At 47.8% G+C, this 18,547-nt stretch overlaps 2 protein-coding genes across 5 annotated transcripts in view; one reads left to right on the top strand and one right to left on the bottom strand.

Moving 5' to 3' along the window:
* Positions 1 to 6,253, top strand: part of COG7 (component of oligomeric golgi complex 7) — a 32,015-nt gene extending 25,762 nt beyond the window's left edge. For 2 of the 3 annotated variants that reach the window (XM_073361601.2, XM_073361604.1), the window contains 3 exons: positions 7 to 121; positions 3,920 to 4,063; positions 4,825 to 6,253. In XM_073361601.2, the coding sequence (XP_073217702.2) occupies positions 7 to 121; positions 3,920 to 4,063; positions 4,825 to 4,991 (426 nt within the window). In that variant the 3' untranslated portion in view covers positions 4,992 to 6,253. Of the gene's footprint in view, positions 1 to 6; positions 122 to 3,103; positions 3,274 to 3,919; positions 4,064 to 4,824 lie in introns of those variants that run through there. The other variant, XR_012161059.2, reaches the window with a different exon arrangement.
* A 6,607-nt stretch (positions 6,254 to 12,860) lies between these two features.
* Positions 12,861 to 18,547, bottom strand: part of LOC140918037 (epithelial sodium channel subunit beta) — a 51,610-nt gene continuing 45,923 nt past the window's right edge. The window contains exon 13 of one of the 2 annotated variants that reach the window (XM_073361609.2): positions 12,861 to 14,239. In XM_073361609.2, the coding sequence (XP_073217710.1) occupies positions 14,149 to 14,239 (91 nt within the window). In that variant the 3' untranslated portion in view covers positions 12,861 to 14,148. The remainder of the gene's footprint in view (positions 14,240 to 18,547) is intronic. The other variant, XR_012161060.1, reaches the window with a different exon arrangement.

The raw sequence follows: 18,547 nt of genomic DNA, 5'->3' as shown, positions 1-18,547 counted from the left end.
TCCTAGATTGGACAATATATTATGTCCCTCCCACTTCATCTCGAGCCATTTGTTACTCAGGAAGATTCTGCTCTGGAACTAGCTTTACATGCTGGTAAACTGCCGTATCCACCAGAGCAAGGTAGGACAAGACCGATTCACTGAGGTGTCTGGAGGAAAGCGTGTATTTTTAGCATTGCAGAGATATGAGTTGTGGGGATGAGGTTGATTTCCCTGCTGATGTGGTACCTTACTGTATAACCATATAGTGCCTTCCGGTTGTCCCTCCCTAATACTCACAATGAGACCCTAGTTAATGAGGAAAACTTCAGCACCTTCACTGAAACTAGAAGCTTTAGGTCGAGCTGTGTTGATGTCTGTATTGAGGGAAGTTGCCCTGAAGAGGGGATGAGCCCACATGGGGGCTATGTGTGAGAGTGAAGAGATGAGTTCGTTAACGTGCCAATGCCAGGGCATTATTTGGTTCGCTAGGATCTGTCTCACGGTCAGTGTGAGTTCCTGGGAAATGCTGTGTGGTTCCCTTTGGGTGTCGAGTTGAATCACAATTGTAGCCGCACTTGATGCGTTCACTTATTTCTAGCTCTAAATCTTCGTTATTTGTGACAATGCCCCGGAAACCCCTCTGAGCTGTCCGTGTTGAAATGTCCATCATGAGCACTGCTCTTTGGCTGGCACCAAACCGCTGATGTTTGAGAGAAACACTGTCCACAGAGAAGCTGTTTGGATAATTTGTCTAGCTAATAAAAGATCACATGATCTGAGCACTATAACAAGCCCTACCTAGGTAGCACAAAGCGACACACAAGCGGAGAGAGAGTGCTGAGGGAAGCAGGAGATCTGTGTTCCATTCCTGGCTCAGCCACTAACTCATTGTACACCCTGGGCAAATCGCTTCACGTCTGTCTGTTTCAGTCACTGCATCTGTAAAATGGGGAAAACACTACTTCCTCCTCAGCTTTGTGAAGTGCTCTGAGCTGCCTGGGTGAACAGCACTACACGAGTGCCAAGCCTGAGGATTAATTAAAGTATTAAATGAGGGAGGGTCACACTTAAGCAAATTCACCACTTTGGTGGAGTCTCTTCTGAATAACATCAATGCATAGCCTGGCAGAGACCATCCCTGTTTCTTGCCCTCTGGCCCCATAACCCTGCTCTGGGGCTGACTGTTAAATAAGCTTGTGGCATCCTGTCAAATCCTAGGCTCCCCTTCTCCCTACTGTCCTCCCTTCTCCTGTTCCTGAGACTCCCTGTGCTCCCCTGGCTTTTGTGCATCAACACAGCCATAAGCTGTTGGTATGTGACTGGCTGAAGCAGATGGGCACTGCCCTGAGTGTGATGAAGGTGGGTGGTGGTTTCAAGGAAAACACTTCAGTCACTACAGCATCAGTAGTCCTCTTCAAACTCTTGTAGCTGGCAGGAGTGAGGCTCCTGTGAGCTCTACATTTTGGCCCGCCTTCGTGTTTCTCAAAGACCTCTCAAATGAGGCTTTTGGCTTCAATGCTCCCCACTGACCTGTCCCTCAATTCTGTTACCTCTGTGCTTGTATCCTGACATGGCATGGAAAGCTGGCCTGAATAGCTGCTCATCTGACATAGATGCCTGTGCAGATATGTGCATTCCCACCTGTGATACACGGGGTGGCGGGGAGGGAATATTGTGGGGGTGAGCTGGGTCCTGAGCAGTTTACTAGACATACTATAAAGAACAATAATTATACACAATGTTCATGTTTCCAACCTGCCATTTTACCCAGATTGGCGTAAATAAGGATTATCAAGGGCTCTTCCTTCTGCTGTTGCTGATCAGATCACCCAGACCTCCGTGAGAGCTGAAGGAAAGCACCTGTAACTTGAATTCCTCATTCCATCCCCTTAGTGTTAAATTGTAAAGTGGCTTGGTCTGCGGTGTTTAATCTCTTATGGACATTTGTTTTCACTGCCAGTTGAAGCAGTGTATGGCTTGATGCTTTGCGTTCTTCATAAGAACGGCCATACTGGATCAGACCCATGGTCTGTCTAGCCCAGTATCCTGTCTTCCGACAGTGGCCAATGCCAGGTGCCCCAGAGGAAGTGAACAGAACAGAGCAATCGTCAAGTGATCCATCTCCCGTCGTCCACTCTTAGTTTCTGGCAGTCAGAGGTTTAGGGACCCCAGCGCATGGGATTACATCCCTGCCCATCCTGGCTAATAGCCATGGATGGACTTATGCTTCATGGATTTATCTAATTCTTTTTTGAACCCTGTTATAGTCTTGGCAATGAGTTCCACAGCTTGTCTGTGCATTATGTGAAGAAGTACTTCCTTTTGTTTGTTTTAAACCTGCTGCCTATTGATTTCATTGGGTGACCCCTGGTTGTCTGAAGGGGTAAATGACACGCCCCTGTTCACCGTCTCCACCCCAGTCATGATTTTATAAAGTCTGTCAGATCCCCCTTAGTCGCCTCTTTTCCAAGATGAACAGCCCCAGTCTTTTTAGTCTCTCCTCACGTGGAACCTGGTCCATCCCCCTGTTCATTTTGTTGCCCATCTCTGGACCTTTTCCATTTCTAATAGATCTTTTTTGAAATGGGGCAACCAGAGCTGCATGTAGTATTCAGGGTGTTGGTGTACCATGGATTTATATAGTGGCGTTATCTCTCCCTTTCCTAATGGTTCCTAATGTTCTTTGCTTTCTTGACTGCCGCTGCACATTGAGCGGGAGTTTTCAGAGAACTATCCACTGTGACTCCAAGATCTTCCTTGAGTGGTAACAACCAATTTAGACCCCATCATTTTGTATGTATAGTTGGGATTATGTTTTCCAATGTGCATTACTTTACATTTATCAGTACTGAATTTCATCTGCCATTTTGTTACCCAGTCACCCAGTTTGTGAGAGCCCTTTGTAACTTTTCACAATCTGCTTTAGACTTAACTATCTTGAGTAATTTTGTATAATCTGCAAACTTTGCCACCTCACTGTTTACCCCTTTTTCCCGATAATTTATGTACACAATGAACAGCCCTGGTCCTATACAGATCTCTGGGGGACAGTTATTTATCTCTCTCCACTGTGAAAAGTGACCATTTATTCCTACCCTTTATTGCCTGTCTTTTTAACTAGTTACTGATCCATGAGATGACCTTCCCTTTATCCTATGACTGCTCACTTTGCTTAAGAGCCTTTGATGGTGGACCTTATTAAAGTCTTCCTGAAAGTCCAATTACACTATATCCACTGGATCGCCTTGTCCACGTGTTTGTTGACCCTCCTCAAAGAATTCTAGTAGATTGGTGAGGCGTGATGTCCCTTTACAAAAGTAATGTTGACTCTTCCCCAACAAATCATGTTCATCTCTGTCTGATAATTCTGTTCTTTACCTTTTTCCTCCTGTAGCTTGCTAAAAATACGATGTGTGGTTTAGCTTGTGGTGTGCATGATTTTCTTTCGTTAAAGTATTTTCATATTTAAAAGGGTTTCATTAGCTTTCGAAACACCTCGCATGTCGCCGTGAACAGAGGACGCCTTGCATGTATCCGTTCTGCAGGGACCTTTGTTGCTTACTGGAGGGCTTCTCCATGTCTGAATTAGAGAAGAAGTGCTAGCCGGAACCCAGCCCACTGCTGTGCATGGTTGCCTCATATCTCTGTGGAAATGACTTAATGAGGATGAGTAACATGAAGAAAGAGTGTTGTGTATTTAGCTACCTTTTAATGTGAGATAGCAGCTGATAACAACTAAAAGAGCTAGCACCAGTCACCACCCCCACTCTCCATAGACCAGTCTGAGAACCGCTTTCTGTCTAAGTTCCAGTACCTTAAAGTTTTTCAGATTAAACTGACTTTTTCTTTTACCTAGCACAGAATTCACCCCCAGCTACAGACTGAGTAAGCGCAGGCGAGTAGGGGTTCTGATGGCTAATGAGAACTTTCTGTTCAGGTGACGAGTTACCTGAGCTGGACAACATGGCTGACTACTGGCTAGGTTCCGTCGCCAGAGCTACAATGCAAACCTACTGTGAAGTTATCCTGCAGATTCCAGAGCTCACCCTTCACTCAGCGAAGCAGCTAGCCACAGACATTGGTGAGCGCAGAACATACATTGTCTAGTGAGCTGCTTCTCTCTAGCAGGCCTTACTCTCCTAGACCCCAATCCTGTAGTGTGCCAGTAAGCTCCCAAGCAGTGCGGTTTGCTGTCCTTTCCTAGTGGGCTCTTTGGGGGATAAGAGCTCCTAAAGGAGCTGCTCGATATCTTGCATCTCAAGGCTTTTGATGATGTTGCAGCTAACAGCTGAGATGGCCGGTTAGTGGTTCAATTTCAGAGCCCATTGTTCCCCACTGTTGGTACTAAGGGCATGTGCCAGACTGCAGCCCAAGTCACTCTCTGAGTGACATGTCAACTAGTAAAGCTGTAGAAATAAACCAAGTGGTCAGAGTTGAAACCCGACAGCTTTGTTTTTGGCAAGACTTGTCTCCTGGACACTTGGAGAAGCTGGGCCTTTCCAACAGGTGTTGAGAGGATAGGGAGAGAAGAAGTGATTGAATCCTCTCCTGTTAGTTTGTGCAGTTATTGAAATGTACCCCATTCCTCTGACCAAAACCACGGATCACGTAAAGCAGTAACCGAAGATCCAAAATGTAAGATGGGAGCGTAACTAAATTCCAGCCGCTTTTCAGGTGCTGTGAGTTAGTCTGAACTAGTGCTGATGGACAGAGGACATCTGGTGTAGTGCTTTGGGGGCAGAATTGCCATGGAGGCTTCTCTATTACATGGCTCTACTTTGGGGAGTGTTTGACATAGTAACCATTGCCTGTTTAAATACATTTTGTCCTTCAATCTTGTAGATTATCTGATAAATGTGATGGATGCCCTCGGACTTCAGCCTTCAAAGACACTACAAAACATTGTAACACTGTTGAAGACCAAACCAGAAGACTACAGGCAAACAGCCAAAAGCTTGCCCCGCAGGTTAGCAAGCAACATCGCCACCATGAGAAGTGTGGACTATTAACTCCAGGCCCTCGAGAAACACCAGCAGGGGAGCTCTTGGCTAAAGGCTAAATTTCCTAAATTGAATTTTTTCTCCAGTAAACTTTCCAAGGATGATGGGAATGTCGTTGGGGAAAAGAGGAATTTATTTGTGACTCATTTAATACATTTCTTCATTTGGAAATGTTGAGAGAGCTCTCTAGGTGTTTTGAACTATGAAATGGAAAAGAAAAATATCTTAATGACCACATTTCCCTATGGCCATCTGGGTGACCTGGGTGAGTTAGAGCTGTCTTGTGACAAGTGTGACACTAGCTGGAGAGTACATGCCGCATGACAATGAAATGACTGGCTTTTTTAGTGCAGTCTAACCAATGCTGACTGAAATTACAGGGTATGTGCAGCGTGGATCAACTGAAATGAGGACTCTACTACCTGCAGGCAATGCCCATTGCTCAAGTCGTTCATTATCCACAATCTCATGAAGGTAGCGTCTCAGCAATTTGCAGAAAAGGCAGGACCAAACTAAGCCCTGACAACAAAACCAGTTTAGCAGGTTGTCTCTCAGGAGACTTTCTTCCTTCTGAAGCTCTTGGGAAGCTTCTAAGGAATTGGATGTAGCAGTGTTGTAGTCTTCTTGTGAAATGGATGGAAGTGGTGTGTGGGTTTTTGCGAAAAGGCTTCTCTAATCTAGGAACGCTTCCCAGGGTATAGGCTTGGGGAAAGTATAAACTGATCCCACTGTTCGGATTTTGGCTGTGTGGAATCATGGTTGATACAAATGCAGTTGGGGGAAATTCTGCAAGGCTCAGCTTATGGGAACCTTTTTTGGGTGAATCAAGTCTTAGAAATTTTAAAATGTCTGATTTTGGGGGTGGGGGTGGGGGGGCACTAGAAGAATTTCCCTGGAACATCTGCTCCATGTAGTGTCAGTCTGAACTGTTTTTCCAAGCTACCTATAGAATTTGACACTTCATCTGCAACATTACTGTAACCAGTTTTTTTGGCAAGAGAGGAATCCTGATCTGGAATGCAAACCAACACAAATATTCAGGTGTGTCTTGATTCTAAGCACAGGCTGTACCTGAAAGGGATTACGACTCTCTTGGTTGCTGGCAGCAGTAGCCCTGAGGTTTTATTGCTCTCCTATCAGAATGGAATAGTCTATTTAACAGTGAACTGCCCTCCTCTGAATTGCAGAGTGAACTCTTTATCTGGTGTGTACTTAAGAAACGTGCAGTTACAGCCCATTTAACCAAATAAAAATAAAACCTTTCTACTGCAGAGTTGATTTTCTTCTCTTTTGCTCCAGCACTTTGTCCTTTCTCCCTCTTCTTCCAGCTAGAACAGAGGCATTTTCCTGATCTCAGCCGATCCTCTCTGGATTTGCTGACATGCTCTGCCAAAGAGGCACCCATTCATCATGGATCATCTTCACAGATATCTCCTTGTCTTGAGTTTTGGAGGTTCTGTGCCAAACTCCTTCATGCAGATGAGGACATTTGCTTAATCCCCATTGGACTATGTGTATGCAGCAGTGACCTGATCTTCAGCCATGTGTCTGTTGTTCCTCTGCACCAGTCATTCCCCATGCAGTTTTCAGTAGCAGTAAAGAGTATGCAGCAGACCTATAAACCTCTCTCAAGATGGGGGGAAATCAGAAGACACATAAAGGAGTCAAGTGGCTTTCAAGGATATTGGTCTCTAAACAATATTTCACACTGCTTCCTTTTTGCGGCTACGTGGCTCCTGTCACTGTAGTTCGGGGGGGTGTGGTGGGGGGGTGCTGTGTCCTTCCAGAGGAGATGCCAGTTCTCAAGGTGAGTTGCACAGGGAAGGGTGCTCTAGGTCAGAAGTGCTCGGTTTCAGCAGCCCCCAGCTGCTGAGACTCTAATAATGTAATTTATACACCCGGCGCTGACTTTCTCTGAGCACCTCAACAAAAACACCCCATTAGTTTATGTAATAAGGCAACACATTCAGGGGTGTCACAGAGCAGAAACAAAACCTCAGCATGCTCCCGCAACTGTGCAAGGGGAAACAAGTCTTGAAGCGCTTTGGTGTATGGGGGGAGGAGGGAATTCTAGTGTTGCAAACCTTGGTTGACCCTATCTCGTACTTTGAGGTTCTCGTCAGGCAGATCGGCCCTTCATTATTCACTTAAGGCCCATCTAATGGGTAAGGCCTCAAAGCATAGTTGCTCCTGGGCCTGTATGTTGTAAATGGCCGAAGGCCTTGCTGATTGGCAACATCTGCAGAAGGGTGAAGATGACTTGAGTAGCACAGTAGGAATTGGGCATCAGGCATGTGTATGGGACTTGTTTTATGGTGCAGCCTCTCCTTTGAGCTGGAAGAAAGAAGCTGTTTGTGGAGCGCACTGGAGAATCTCCAGTCTCTGGGGAGCTTTGAACTCGTTTGTTCTTCGTAGCCTGCCCAAGAGCAGGGATGTGCAAATTTTTGTTCTAAACTCTCTGAGGCCATTGAGCTGCTAGTAATGACCTCCTGGTCGGTTCATTCTCTTTTGGAGGATCACGTTGGTTTTCCTACCTGTAGCATGTGCACATCAGGGTTTGACCTCCAGACTCCTTGGGGCAGTTGTCCATCCCCCTTGCCTCCATCTTCTCTATTCCTGTTCTATTGTTAACTCACTTCCATCTGGTTTCTGCCCTCTCTAGTCACAACTGGATATCTAGGCAAGTCAGCATATTGTTCCATTCTCTTTAGCTCACAGACCATCCTCGTCTCAGGTTTCGCTGCCTCCTGGGCTTCCCTGATGTTCCTTTCTTACTGCCCCTGAACTGTTGCGTTTTGTGACTCCTCTTCTTCCCCTCTCAGGGCTCTGTCCTCTGCCACTTTCTCTCTTCCCTCTGCACTCCTTGGCGACCGTACATGTTTCCAGTGTTTTGGTCTCTATCTCTAAGCTGGTGACTGTCAAATCACCCTCTGATCTCTCTCCTCCTCTGCAGTCCCACATCTGCCTTTCTCCCCAGCACCATCTCCTGCAGGTCCTGCTGCTTTCATAAAATGTAAATATGTCTTTGTTTCCACACGCTATATGCTTTTTGTGGTAGGGTAGAGGCTTGTTCCTCCACCCCTCCTAGCTGCTGGCAGTATGTGACTGTCTGTTGTCAGCTTATATCCTTCCATGGGGCCCAGACTCTTCCGCTCACTGAGCCAGCAGAGCACCCCATTAGCAAGGGGCAGTCACACCTACGTGTTCGGCGTTCTCATTGATCACTTTGGGAGAAATAACCAAGTAAGTAAACACCCTGACTCAAGTACCTAAGGCACATTTTTCATTTTATTAGTTTGTCAAACACCCTCTATAAACCAGCAATGCCTAGAATAGTAAATTTTCCACCTGCTGCCAGAGAACATGCTGTTCCAATTGATTGTGTGAGGGGCTGAAACTCTCACGATTTGAGCCTCTCCTATCCTTTCTCTGCTTTGTAACTCAAAATTGAGGAGTGTGGTGGCTCCTTTATGTCTTTTGTTTCCAGGCTGTAGCTGCTGTCGCAGTTCACAGAGTGAATAACCCTTGCAGGTACCCAGCTAGGAATAAAGGTCTGAGAATGTGGCAGATGCTTACTCCTCGGCAGGATCTTAGACATAATGGTGCATTTTCTTTTATTTCTGTTGTAGTAGTGCCCAGAGGCCCCCCTTCTGGGCCAGGCCTTGTTGAGCTAGAGGATGCTATATTGGAGGGGACCGATTCATCAACAGTTTTGGTGAGGGCTGGATTGGGAACAGACTCTGTCTCCTCTCTTTGCAGCTGGCCTCCCAGGGTTAAGCACTCTGGCTTGCTGCCGTGTAAAGCATGGGCTTGGGACAATAGTGAGGCCAAATGAGATTTCTACACATGCTTCTAAATCCGCCCTGGCTCTGGGCTGGAACAGCTGTTGTGCTCTAATGAAATAGGAGCTGTTACAAGTGATTAAGACGGCATTGTCCAGGGGCTAGGACACCAGATTTGGAATCAGGAGACCGGGATTTATTCTCAGCTCCCTGTTGTGTTGCTCGGTGCCTTAAGCAAATAGCTTCTCTGTGGCTAGACGAACTCCTCTGTGAAATGGGGAGAGCAATGCGTGCCCACTGCTGCATGCAGCTGCGGAGGTCTGTGGCTGAGAAGCTCCTGAGTGTTACTACCAGCGTGCTAGAATGCACTGACCCAAAACCAGAGGTTAGTTCCTTTACCCAGTCCTCATGCAGTGGCCACATGGGCTGCACAGTGAAGGGCTCTAGGATAGAGGTGGACAAACTACAGCCCGCGGGACCCTCCTGCCCGGCCCCTCAGCTCCTGGCCCGGGAGGCTCGCCCCTGGCCCCTCCCCCGCTGATCCCCCTGCCCCGCAGCCTCACCTTGCTCTGGGCAGGGCGAGGGCTGCAAGCTTCTGGGGCAGTGCAGCGACAGAGCCTGGCTGACCCGGTCTCTGTGGTGCGTGGCTGGCTCCAGCCGGGCGCCGTGGCTGCCTGTCCTGGTGCAGCCGTGCCACCAGTGTTCCAGGCAGCGCAGTCAGGGGGCAGGGGAGTTCAAGGGGGTGGTCGGGGCCAGGGTGTGGATAGGGGTCAGGATGGTCAGAGTGGGAAATGGGGGTTGAATGGGGGCAGGGGTCCTGGGGTGGGCAGTCAGGAAGGAGGGGGGGTTGGATGGGGCGGCAAGGGGCAGTCAGGGGCAGGGGTTCTGGGGGCGGTCAGGGGACAGGGAGCAGGGGGTGGTGGATGAGGCAGGAGTCCTGGGGGGGCTGTCGGGGCAGGAGTCCTGGGGGGGCTGTCAGGGGCTGGGTCATGCCTGGCTGTTTGGGGAGGCATAGCCTCCCCTAACTGGCCCTCCATACAATTTTGGAAGCCCAATGTGGCCCTCAGCCCAAAAAGTTTGCCCGCCCCTGCTCTAGGGAAACTATTTGTGAAGGCAGGTGCAATATAGAGTCATCCTCTGCTTTATGAAGGAAGTTACCCATTTATTGGGTAGGAGGGTAATGAAGAGTTGAACAGTAAAGGGCTAGGATAGGTCTTGTAAGAACTGGATCTTGCTGTCCTGAGCAGGTTTCCTAACTGCATTTCATCTGCCCTGTCACCAGTTCTGGTTATTTTTACTTGTTCATGGTTTTGCTTTTGATGCACCCAGGGCCAGGCGATCTCTTCCTCACAACACCATCTGTGCAGATAACATAATTGGCTGTCTGGAATAGGCTGGTCTCCATCTGCTGTTAGCTTCTGTCTTCTACAAACACTAAACAACCTGGTGAATAAGAAGCATGAGAACTGGAAACAGCAACAGAACTTAAATGAGAAGCTGGTTCACAAGTGTGTCTGTTCATTGCACAGGACAACAGACTCCCCTTTTATTAACCCTAAAAGCATCTGCTGCAGATACTGGGGACCTAAAGTGCCTCAATCCCTCTTGAGTGCTGGGGTAGGTGTGTTCCCTCACTGACTGCTGTGAGCTCATCCCTGCATGGTGAGAGTTTTGGGGTATGGTCCTGTCTGGTGTTGAGTTGGCTCAGCAGTAAGTGTTCACACACGATAAGAAAAGGAGTACTTGTGGCACCTTAGAGACTAACAAATGTATTTGAGCAGAAGCTTTCGTGAGCTACAGCTCACTTCATCGGATGCAGCTTGCAGATGTAGCTCACAGCTTATGCACAAGTACATTCGTTAGTCTCTAAAGTGCCACAAGTCCTCCTTTTTGCGGATACAGACTAACACGGCTGTTACTCTGAAACACACAATAAGGAATCTGATCCTTGGAAGTGTGGTGTAGTCTCACTCCTTTACTCAGGGCTTGGCTACACTTGTGAGTTACAGTGCAGTAAAGGAGCCCAGGGTGCACTAACGCACGACGTGTCCACGCTGGCCAGGCACGTAGAGCGCTCTGATCGGCCTCCTGACGTGTCCCACAATGCCTGTGCTAGCCACTCTGGTCATCACTTTGAACTCTACTGCCCTGCCCTCAGGTGACCAACCGTCAGACCCGCCCGTTAAATCATCTGGGAATTCTGAAAATCCCCTTCCTGTTTGCTCAGCCAGGCGTGGAGTGCTCTCTGCAAATCTTTCCAGATGACCATGCCTCCACGCACCAGGCGATCCCCAGTATGGAGCAATGGCGCAGTGCTGGACCTCATCAGTGTTAGGGGGGAGGAAACTGACCAGTCCCAGCTGCGCTCCAGCCCTAGGAATTACAGTATCTTCGGGCAGATATCAAGGGCCATGATGGAAAGGAGCCATGGCCGAGATGCCCTGCAGTGCAGGGTTAAAGTGAAGGAGCTGCGGAATGCCTATCGCAAAGCCCGCGAGGCAAACAGCCGCCCTGGTGCTACCCCTGCGACCTGCCGTATTTACAAAGAGCTGGACAGAATACTTGGGGGCAACCCCACCACCACTCCGGGGGCTACCCTGGATACTTCAGAGCCCAGTCCAACAAGACAGGAGGAGGAGGAGCAAAGCGGGAGCGAGGGTGCTCCGGAAGAGGAAGATGCCCCGGCATCCCTAGATGCATGCAGCCAGGAGCTGTTCTCAAGCCAGGAGGAAGGTAGCCAGTTATGGTGGCCGGTGCTTGGGGAAGGATAAACATCAGAGGAGGTTCCCAGTAAGCGGCTTTTATTTTGGGAAGGAAGTTATTCGGTGCAGGCTGTTGGGGCGAGGAGGGTTAGGGCCGCATGCATGCCTCGATGTGGAATAGGGCTTTGATGTGCTCTCACATCGTGGTAATCGGCCTCAGTGATCTCTTCAAAGGTCTCATCCAGCACTTGGGCAATGCGCTCGCACAAGTTTCATGGGAGAGCCACTGTGGTCCTTGTCCCAGTCAGGCTAACATGTCCCCGCCACTATGCTGTGAGGGGCGGGGGGACCATTGCTGCACACAGGCAAGCTGCATATGGGCCAGGGCAGAAGCCACATTGCAGTAGAAGACCCTCCGTTGCTTCCCAGGTCACCCTCAACAGTGAAATATCTTTCAGGATGAACTCCTGTGGAAAATGTGGGGACAGTGTTCAGTACAGGGGCCCCCTGCCGCTGTTGGCTTTCCCCAAGGCACAGAAACCCAGAGGACAGTACAGCCATGAAAGAATCAGTCCCCCTTGACCCTGTGTTTACTCACCATTTTGGGGCTCCTGGGGGTTATGTGCACTCGCTTTGGGACGGGCAAATTATGCTATTGTGTAGACTATGCTTGCCCTTAATAAAAACCACATAATTGCTCTGTCTGGTGTGAACAATGCTGCCTCTGTCAAGTGTTGCATTTTGCCTTTACAGATGCAACTTTGAGATCTCAGCCATCCATGTTATCACCAGCCAAGAGGCTGCAAAGAATCAGGAAGAGGCCACGTAGAAGCAAAGAGGACATGCTGAATGAAGTCATGCAGCACTCCCTTAATAAAAATCAAAAAGTGCAGGAGTGGTGGGAAAATGAAAGGAGGGTCCACCAGCAGAATGCGGATCACCAGCACCAAAGCACAGAGTTGCTACTAAGCATTGTGGAGCGCCTGGATCGAGTCTGCTTGGCGCTCATAGCCATGCAGATGGAGCACTACTACGCCCGCCCCCCCCGCCCGCAGCCCTTGTCCCTTGTCCCAAAACTCTTTCCCTTGTGCCCCCATGTCACCTCCAACCCACTTTCCCTAACATCCGGGTTCTTATCGCCAGCCACCAGCTGCCTCCAACACCTGTAGCTTCACCACCCAGCCCTGAAAACTACGACTCTGACACACCGCACTCAACCCCCATCACCATGCAGTATAGCCATCCTGAAGAGCAGCACTCATTGCACAGCACTCCAGACAGAAAGGCTGCGTATGAGAATAGGACATACACAAACCTGTGATTGTACCGTTCCCCACCCCACCCCCTTGCCCTTTCTGTTTCCCAAGCAGTTATTTCTTTTCAATACATGGATATTTTTGCTTTGAAAACATTCTTTATTATTGCATAAAGTAAAAGATACCTTAGCCCAGGAAAGCAACAGGCACCGCAAGTCAGTATATCATACGTAGCAAACACAGATTCCTACTAATATTGGAACCACTGCACGCCCGTGCAGGGCACCAGACGTTACTGGTGGCTTTCAGCCTCAAGTTGCTCTCTCAAGGCATCCCTAATCCTTGCAGCCCCGTGCTGGGCCCCTCTAATAGCTCTGCTCTCTGGCTGTTCAAATTCAGCCTCCAGGTGTTAAACCTCCAAGTTCCATGCCTGAGTAAATCGTTCATCCTTCCCTTCACAAATGTTATGGAGGGTACAGCTCGCGGATATAACCGCGGGGATGCTGATATCAGCCAGGTCCAGCTTCCCATACAGAGAGCGCCAACGGCCCTTTAAACGGCCAAAAGCACACTCCACAGTCATTCTGCACTGGCTCAGCCTGTTGTTGAACTGCTCCTTGCTACTGTCAAGGCTCCCTGTGTAGGGTTTCATGAGCCATGGCATTAAAGGGTAAGCGGGGTCTCCAAGGATCACAATGGGCATTTCGACTTCCCCAATGGTGATCTTCTGGTCTAGGGAAAAAGTCCTGGCTTGCAGCTTCCTGAACAGGCCAGTGTTCCAAAAGATGCGTATGTCATGCACCTTTCCGGGCCAGCCTGCGTTAATGTCAGTGAAACACTCACGGTGATCCACAAGTGCCTGGAGAACCATAGAGAAATAGCCCTTCCGATTAACATACTTGGAGGCTGGTGTCAGAATTGGAATGTGCGTGCCATCTAACGCCCCTCTGCAGTTAGAGAAACCTATTTGTGCAAAGCCAGCCACAATGTCATGCATGTTACCCAGAGTCACGGTTCTTCTGAGCAGGATGTGATTAATGGCTCTGCAAACTTGCATCAACACGATTCCAACGGTTAACTTCCCCTCTCCAAACTGGTTAGTGACCGATAGGTAGCTGTCTGGAGTTGCCAGCTTCCAGATTGAAATAGCCACCCGCTTCTCCACCAGCAGGGCAGCTCTCAATCTTGTGCCGCAGGGTGGGGGCGAGCTCCTCACACAGTCCCATGAAAGTGGCTTTTCTCATCCCAAAGTTCTGCAGCCACTGCTCGTCATCGCAGACGTGCATGACAATGTGATCCCACCACTCAGTGCTTGTTTCCCGAGCCCAAAAGTGCCGTTCCACGGTGGTGAGCATATCCGTGAAAGCCACAAGCAATGTCATGTCGTATGCATTACTCGCATCTATCATCATCGGAGTCCTCACTGTCACTTTGGATCATAAGGAATAACTTGACTGCCAAACACAATGTGCTGGCGTGAATCGTCTGCATATTCCTCAGCACTTCGGGATCTATTCCTGCAGACCGAAAGGGAAGACAGAGCGCGCCATACAAAAACTGTTGAAAGATGGTGCCAATTGTGGACAGAAGCAGAGGGATTGCTGGGATGTGAACCAATGCATCACAGGGCATTGGGACAGGACCCGGAATTCCCCGAGTGCTCCCCCCACTTTCCACAAGCCACAGCGCCAGATTAGAAAGAGGTGCTCTGTGGGATAGCTGCCCACAATGCACCACTCCCAGTGCAGCTGCAAATGTGGACATGCCAGTGCGCTTGCAGCTTGCAGTGTGGACAGACTGCAGCGCTTTCCCTACTGCGCTGTCCGAAGGCGGGTTTAACTGAAAGCGCTCTACATCTGCCAAGTGTAGCCACGCCCTCAGTAAAGTGTAGTCGGTAGCTGTGCTCATCCCCTTGTGTATGGAAAGCGAAAATACCACATTTTCAAGGCAAACGTTTGACAGAATGGCTCCATTTACTGACCTAAAGAAGCTTCCTTTTGAAATGTAGTGATTAGATGAGAGACACAAATAGAAGTTACAGGAATGCTAGACCAGTATTTGGAAAATTAGAGTCTACTACTTAATCTAGTTATCTTCCGGTTTTAAAACTGTTAGAAGGTTATAATGGATACATCTTAGATCCTGCCCTTTTTTCCTAGACCTGAAAAATGAACGCTGTCTCCCTGAGTGAGCTTCCAGTGTTTTGAACAAGATTAAAATATTGATTAGGTGGCATTAGTGGCAACATGCAGGTTTTGTATTGTTTGCAGATCTGCTGGTAATATGTGGCACTGGTTATTTATTTGTTTCTGTGTATTTGTAGAAATCTCTCTAGTGCCCAGAGTATAGGATCAGCCTAGCTCACAAATGAAAACACAATACGAAGGACTGCCAGTAATATCTGCCCAACTCCCCCAGCCCGCTCCTCCTCAGTAGCCCAAGAAACAGTCTTTCACCAATAATTAAAATTATTTGAAGATGTCAAAACCATAAGTATTCCTAGTATAGAAGGAAAGGGTGGTAATGGGGAAGGATAACAGAGATGGTTTGTTCTGCATATTTAATGAATGGGCGGTACAAGGGTTGTTCTTGTAAATAAAAGCTTCCTTTGGAGTAAATGGAACAAATCAAAATATGGGTTGATAGAATAAGGGAATTTGGTTTCACTCCTATGATGCTGGGAACTGCAGCTATAGGACTGTAGTAAATGTTCATTTATGTAGGGAAAAAGATATAAAAATTCTTAAGAACCTAGTTCATGATGTTGCTTTGTTTGCTATAGATAATCTCTGCAGATTTTAGAGCATTTGCTTAAATAAACACATTGTGTGGCTAATTTAGATAACTTTCTTTAACAAAAGGAGGGAAAGGGCACTGTAAATGGTAAGACCAGGAAAGGATGATAAAGTGTAGCTCACATTCATTTTTAGGAGACTTCTCCCTGCAGTCTGTGAAATTAGAGATTTCTGTCTATCCAGCTCTCTAGTAATGGTTTAATAGAGGGATGTAATAGAGATTTGGTCGTAATGCGAATTCTCAAATATTTAACAAATTGAGATTATGGATACAGTAAAAGGCTTTTGGTGGAGGTGGTTTTGAAACTAGAAATCTGCCCAAAATTATTATGTGAATTAATCAAAATCAGGGCTGGTATGTCCTAATGAGGGGAAGGTGTTATCAATGTTCTGGGCTATGTTGTTGTATTCTTCCCCTCTCAGTGAGCGCACTCAGAAAGTTTCTACTTCTCTGAAAACTGTTGTTGGTTTTTACCCATGTTCCCCATTGTAGGTGCAGGAAATAAAATTTTTAAAATGTAGACTGCAAGTGGCTCCATCGAGAAACAGGAATGGGGAGAGACCCCACAGCTGCCTATTTCCCAGCTGTGGAAAGAGAGCCATTCACTTTTATCTTAGAATCCCATCCTGTAATCAGTTCTGAGGGCGTGATGCTTGCACTGAGCCCCTGGGGCTCCGTGTGGGGACAGGGGTCTGCCCAGCTGGAGTTCACGGCAGGTTTGGGGCTTTAGCGAATGAGTCACTTATCCCTAACTTTATCCCACTTACAGGTTTCAGAGTAACAGCCGTGTTAGTCTGTATTCGCAAAAAGAAAAGGAGTACTTGTGGCACCTTAGAGACTAACCAATTTATTTGAGCATAAGCTTTCATGAGCTACAGCTCACTTCATCGGATGCATACTGTGGAAAGTGTAGAAGACGCTTTCCACAGTATGCATCTGATGAAGTGAGCTGTAGCTCACGAAAGCTTATGCTCAGATAAATTGGTTAGTCTCTAAGGTGCCACAAGTATTCCTTTTCTTTATCCCACTTACAGTAATTCACACTGAATCCTGTTTCATACTGAAAGGAAAACCAATTCAGTGTATGCTCTCAGGAGCCGTGCCCTCGGCTAATGACAAAGCTGTACTGGGCTCCCCTGCCTGGGGCAGAATGGCAGGCATTCAGTGGTTTTTGTGACTTGTCAGTCCTGGTTTACGCTGTGGAGCCTATGGCCTAATACTTTATCCAAAAGGGTTCCTGTGACTGGGAGGAGACAGGCCTGTGCAGAATGCAGCTCCTTATCGTTGTGTGTGAGTGGTATTGCGTGATCGTCAAAGCGTGCAAGGGTTGGTACTTTGAACATCACGGGAAGTATCCAAAATTCCCAGCCAAGGCCGCCTTACAATAAAATCCCACTGCAGAGCCATCGGCGTAATATGGGGACCCACAAATGTGCTGGGCACTGCAGCCACCAGGGCCTGCTGCGCTAGCAAGTGATTGTGTGATTGTCAGTGTGTGTCTTGCTAGAATTTTGTTACATCAGTTGTGCTGCTATGTGTGAGGCTGATCACTTCTGTGGCTGTGTGAAGGAGGAACGGAGAGACTCCAGCCAGCCTGGGCTGTGAGAATTGTGTGTGTAATTAATAGCACTGCACTTTGATAGCAGTTTTCAGCTGTGGATCTCAAGAGGATTTATAAAAACTAGCATGGAGCCTCACCACCCCTTTGATGTGTGAGAATGTATTAGCCCCGTTCTACAGGTCGGGGGCTGGGAGATGATAACTCACCCATGGCCACACAGCTGGGAACTGCTGAGCTGGGGCTAAGCCCCAGGACTCCATGTTCCCACTCTTGTGACTTGACCACACAATCTTGTTTCTTCCTGAAGTTCTGAAAACTATTTCTATAAACTAGATCTGCAGCGTGGTGGAGAGGTAGTGGGACAGCAGCCTTGGCACGGAGCTGCTCCCTCCTCACAAAGACATGGTTCATGTTGGCCATAAGAGCAAGGTGCTACGCTCCCTTGCCAAGTGCCCGGTGGAGATTTGACTATATAACAGCAACCCCAGCTCCCCAAGGCAGCCTGCAAGATGGAATTGCAGGGCTAGTGCTGTTGCATTAGGAGAGCTGGCTGCCTAGGGAAGCTTGACCCAAATCTGCACCATACCTAGTCCTGTCCTGGACTAGCAGCGTCTCTTTTTATAAGCACTAAACTTCACCTGCTCTGCCACCAGGAAACTCAGCCATGATAGCTGGTGGTTTTTTTGCCAAGAATGATACTGTTAGGTGACCTGCCACTCCACCCATGGTAGGTGTGCTTGTATCTTTATTGGAATCTGAACTGTTTACCTCTAACATATATTAACAAATGTGCCCATCTGCAGGAAACTAATTACAAAAATCAGAGCAGTGAGCATAGGAACACAAACAAAAAGCATAAGGGCTCCAGCAAGCAGCCGACACACCTTGTCTGGAGTAGGTCACTGTTTATACTCCTGGTTATTTGGAGGCAGAAATATTGGGAGTTGAAGACCTTAGAACAAGATAAAAAGGGTGGGTCACTTCAATTCTGTGACTTGCCGGCTAGCTGTACAGGAACAGAAGTGTGTAGAACAGGCTCTAGTTTCTACTTTTCAGTTTCTAAAACTCTACCTTGAGCTGTAGCTCACAAAAGCTCATGCTCAAATAAATTGGTTAGTCTCTAAGGTACCACTAGTACTCCTTTTCTTATCAAAGCCACTATCAGATTCTCATGCCATGGACATCCCAGTCTCTCCCTACCACAAGCCAGCCTCAGTCTTTCCTTTGTGACTTTTCTCCCATTTTAATAAATTTCCTGTTGTCATTGTGACAGCCTTTATTCTGCTATCATGCTTGTATACCTAGTAGTATGATTAGTTTATCACAATCATTCTGTGAGAAGCTACTGATCACAGAAACTGTGTGCAAAGATAATGACAGGTTTCAGAGTAACAGCTGTGTTAGTCTGTATTCGCAAAAAGAAAAGGAGTACTTGTGGCACCTTAGAGACTAACCAATGTATTTGAGC

The sequence above is a fragment of the Lepidochelys kempii genome, chromosome 10 (genome assembly GCF_965140285.1).
Source record: "Lepidochelys kempii isolate rLepKem1 chromosome 10, rLepKem1.hap1, whole genome shotgun sequence".
NCBI lineage: Eukaryota > Metazoa > Chordata > Testudines > Cheloniidae > Lepidochelys > Lepidochelys kempii.
The sequence above is the reverse complement of the archived record's forward strand: the minus strand, read 5'-3'. Positions and strand labels throughout refer to the sequence as shown.